This window comes from Crocodylus porosus, unplaced genomic scaffold (assembly GCF_001723895.1).
Source record: "Crocodylus porosus isolate Cpor-Errol unplaced genomic scaffold, CroPor_comp1, whole genome shotgun sequence".
NCBI classification, from domain to species: Eukaryota; Metazoa; Chordata; order Crocodylia; family Crocodylidae; genus Crocodylus; species Crocodylus porosus.
Window position 1 is genome coordinate 24,237,628 of NW_017728943.1, and position 4,659 is coordinate 24,242,286.

The window sequence follows — 4,659 nt, forward strand, 5'->3', positions numbered from 1 at the left end:
TCTCCCTGGGGTCATGGTTCCTGAGGGCCTGACCGACTAGCCTCTTGAGCTTGTCAAAGTCGGCTTTTCTGAAGTCAAGGACTTCTGTGTTGTACCACTTGTTCGATTAATGGCATGATAAGAACAAGCCAGAAAGTTATTACACATTTTTGTGGAATAACTTTGTAGCATATTCCTCACTTTATCACACCATTAATTAATTAAGTGTAACATGTGGCAGGGGCCAAAGAGGAGGTGTAAATGGACAGTTCTCACAATGGAGGGAGGTAAGCAGTGAGGTCCCCCTACAAGTCTGTCCTGGGGCTTTTGCTGTTTAACGTATTCATAAATGATTTGGAAAGGAGGGAGATGGCCAAGTTGGTATCATCCACAATTCTGTTCGGGTGGGAAAAAAACAAAGTACTCAGGAAAATATTGAGCTTGTGTGGATAGTTCTCTGAAAACATCAGCCCGGTGTTCAGTGGCCATCATAAAGGCAAATAGGATGTTAGGAATCACTGAGAAGGGAATTAAAAATAAAACGGAAAAAGTCACTATGCTGCTGTATAAGTCCATGGTAAGCCCACACCTTAAATACTGTGTCCTGGTCCTCCCACCTGAGTTCTGGTCCTTCCACCTACAAAAAGATATAGTAGAACTAGAAAGGGTTAAAAAAGGGAGGGGAGGGAAGGGGCAGCAGAAATGATGAGAAATTTGGGGAGGTTTCCATATGAAGAGGAACTAAATAACTTGGAGCTTCTCAGCTTAAAGAAAAAAATGCCGGGAGGTAGAAGAGGGGAAACGATAAAGGACTATAAAATCATGAATGGTATGAAGAAAGCGAGTAAAGGTTTACGGTTTAACGTCTCTGACAGTACTAGAATTAGGAGATGTGCAAGAAAATTATTATGAAGCAGGTTTGAAACTAAGGAACAGAAGTTTTTTTCACACAGTTTGTCCTGAGCTTGTGGAATTCATTGCCACAAGGTGCTGGAGAGGCTGACAGTGTAACCAGGTTCAAAAGAGGATTGGATAAATTCATGGAGGATTGACCCATCAGTAGATACTAAACATGATAACATCTCCAAGTGAGAAGTTCCACTTCTAAATGCTGGAAGCTGTAAGAGGAGAGGGGCAGGGGACAGATCAGTTGGGATGGTCCTGCAATAATTACCCTTCCCCTTAGCATCCACTTTGTGCCATTGTGAGATGCTGAATGCTGGGCTAGGTGGACCTGTGGTCTGATCTTGTATATCACCTGATGTTGTTTAACAGCCATTTGACAAACTGGATAAACAGCACCGGGAACACTTGGGTAGCAGCCCAGGCTAGAATTCAGGGCTCTGGTCATCCATCTCACTGAGCTACACACCATCTAACTTGTTCTCTTCCTTCTGCTCCCACATCTCTCTTTCTCAGCTGCTTGTGGGGGGGTATCTTCAAGAGGAGGCTGGAGAAGGGGCTAGGTAATGCCTAGCTTGTGGCCTGGTGGTTAGAGCACTCCTGAGAAGGAGATGGAAGTTCAAACCTCCTCTGGGTAAGGAGGCCTAGAACTGATGTCCCCAGTTCTCTGGGCAAGTCCCCTAGCGACTAGGCTAAAAGGTGGGTGAGTCACCTCCTCCTCTGCCATTTTCCTTCCAGCAGGTATGCTTGCAAGGTGAACTTGTTTTGTCACATGGAGAAAGAGAATCCCAAACTCTGCAGGAGTGCCAAAAATTGCCATTTTGTGGCTGCCTACTTGCCATTTAAATACAATGCAAAGTATGTGCTCCAGTTCTTATCTTGTGACCATCATCTCTAATGTCCCTGGCCAGTAACTTATGTCTGCAGCAAACCACATTGCCAAGAGTATTCCTGGCCAGAGGCTAATTCCTTAGGATTTGCACTAAATGGCTGTTCTTTGCTGTTTCTGGCATTCATGGGACTCTTACGGATGTCTTTGTTTCTCCCTACAGACAACCCTACAGACATCACCAGCTGGCCATCTGGCTGCTTTTCAAATGTTTAACAACACCTACAAACTCTACTCTTACAGGTGAGGCCAGGGGAAGAAGAAGGAGGGAAATGCTGTTGCATCAATGAAGCCTACATGCTTTGCTGAATGAGGGGCTCGGGGAGTGAGTGACTGGCTTTGCCTCTGCAAGAACTGGAGGGAGTGTATGTGGCCAGATTCAACTAGCAGTGATCGTGCTTCAGTTCCATCTCACAGGCTTCAGTACCATCGCTGTGCAAAGCATGGGGCCAGATTGTTACTGTGCTCCTTAGAAAACATCGGTGGGTGTGCAAGGAGCAGCAATGTGAAGAACATCCACATGGGGGAGCCATGAAAAAACACTTATGCCCTTGTGGTTATCATGTCTCCTGCCAAGCTGCTTTAACATGCTTTGCTCTGTTGGAATCAATGATTCCTTGTTTCCTCTTTCTAATATGTGTCCTTTGGTTGTTATATACCAGTTATTGAAGCCTGGTGTGGGTCTGAGGTTGGCCAGTGGGAGCTGAGTGTCTGAGCTCTGTAAAACTCTTGGCAAACCCTGTTGGCTTCTGAGTCAGTGCAAAGCTGAGAAGTGCAGGGCTGTAGCTAGTGCCTGTGCAGCTCATCCTGTCCCGGAATGCTAGCCAGTCTGACCACAGAGCCTTTTCTCCTTTGCAGTTACCTGGGACTCGGGTTAATGTCGGCAAGGCTCGCAATATTAGGAGGAGTTGAGGGAAAACCCTGTAAGTGATAAGCACTTCTCAAGACTGTCTGGGAGCTCATACATTTCAGCAGCTCTGTGGGCCATAATCTCTGAATGATGTTGGGCTGGGGTGAGGGTGGGAGGGGTGGGGGCATTATTTGCCTGCTTCTCTTGGTACACAAGGACATTTCTATGGGCATGTCAGCCTTTGAGATGGGTAGGGCTGAGGGTACTGTGGGCAGAGTGAGTCATGAGTAGTTGCCAGCCCATTTGAGGAGAAGGGGGTGTCTGTGTTGTAGGCAGGTTTGGAGTTGCTTTGCTAAGGCTATAGGAGGGTCATCTATGGGACTGGTGTTTGCCTGTGATGATGGGAGGAAAGATCAGTTGTTGGTTCCTCATCATTTGTCTTTAATGTTGCATCTTCTGTTTCTTCCTTTTGCAGTAAAGGAGGGTGAGGAGCTAATTAGCTCTTGTCTGTCACCTGGCTTCAAAACTGAGTGGGAACATGCTGAAATCGTGTACAGAGTTAAAGGGCAGAAGGCAGGTATAGTAACATGGCCACTTCTCCATTTTGTGACAGATGTGCTGGTTAGAGTCCAAGTAAACTGCCCTTACTCATGGCATCTCAGTCTGCTTTGAGGTGTTCACTTGTGCCATTATCGTGCCTTATTCCCTCCAATTTTACTTTTCTCCTGAGGATATTCTTTTCCAAGAGATCTTACAAAATTCTCCCCACCTTTGCTCCTGTTGTTTGCCTCAGTGGGTGTGTCTGTATGTGCAATTGGTTCACATGAATAAACTCCAGATCTTATTGCTCCAAAGTTTTTTGCTCCCAGGCATGTCATTTGAACATACACTGTGATACAGTGAACTCTGGAGCCATCAGCTCTGGAGTTTATTCATGTGCAGCATATGGAGCCTGGTTAGAGCAGCCCCATCTGGTAGAAAGCCTCAGGGGTCAGCCTGCCAGCCTGGGAATGTTCTGACCAGCTCAGTATGCTGTGAGCAGGCTGGCTGGGGCACAAGTGTGCTTTGCTGACGGGCTAGCTGGCAGGCAACCCCTGTGCTGAAGCACCCTCATGCTCCAGCCAGCCAGATCAGCATCTACACATGCGCTGCTGCACGCAAAGAGCTTTGCAGCAGGGTAGTACTTGTGTTTACGGTCCCTCCCTGTCCAGGAGCAGCAAACTGTACAAGGTCATGGCTCTGTACAGATGTGGAACAGAATAACATGGAACTGTTCAGCAACATCCCTTGCCAGGATATTCAGCCATACATCTCTACCTTAACCCTTGACCAGAGCGTTCTCCTCTGCTGCCCTGTCCAAGGGCTTGCTCTTTGTTTGAGCTCAGAAGTGTATTTCTTGAACCACACAGATTCCTTTCTGTAAATCCCACCTTCCCTTTTTTCTTTCTCCTTAGTCACCAGCTCCTGTTATCTACAGTGCAGCTCTGAAAATTGCTCAGTCACCTGCACGGGGTAGGATCACATCCTATCCTGTGTGCTGTCCTAGGGAATAAACCTCCCTTACTACCTTGCTCTAGTGCCCTCCATTTAGCAACCTCCTGTGCATAAGGAGGAGCAAACATACACACTCTAACAAGTGAGCAGGAGGAGGTATACTGTGAATTATACCAGTGCACTGGAAAGTGTTGTAATAGGTACTGTAGTCTATATTTTCCTTGGAGCAACAGGCAGACCACTAGAGTCCAGTGGTTATCAATCTTTTTTGTACCAGGACCCATGTGTAAACATCAGTGGCCAGTCCCACTGCCCCTCAACCCCTGGCCCCAGTCCCCTAGTGTGTGGGGTGAGGGTGGAGGTGTGTGGAAGAGATGGGGACCCCAAGTAGCCCCTTGTAAGCTGAAACTCTGTCAGCCTGCAGAGGAAAAGTCATGGGCACAACCGTTGGAGGCCTCAAATGCCTCTACACGAATGCTCGAAGTATGGGAAAGAAGCAGGAGGAACTCGCCCTCCTCCTAGCTGTCACCAGCCCTGACATAGT

At 47.3% G+C, this 4,659-nt stretch overlaps 1 protein-coding gene across 1 annotated transcript in view; it reads left to right on the forward strand.

The window, feature by feature from the left end:
* Positions 1-1,597: 1,597 nt before the first annotated feature.
* Positions 1,598-4,659, forward strand: part of ENTPD6 (ectonucleoside triphosphate diphosphohydrolase 6 (putative)) — a 29,987-nt gene continuing 26,925 nt past the window's right edge. The window contains exons 1-3 of the mRNA XM_019549021.1: positions 1,598-2,014; positions 2,630-2,694; positions 3,097-3,198. Coding sequence (XP_019404566.1) covers positions 1,869-2,014; positions 2,630-2,694; positions 3,097-3,198 — 313 coding nt within the window. The 5' untranslated portion in view covers positions 1,598-1,868. The remainder of the gene's footprint in view (positions 2,015-2,629; positions 2,695-3,096; positions 3,199-4,659) is intronic.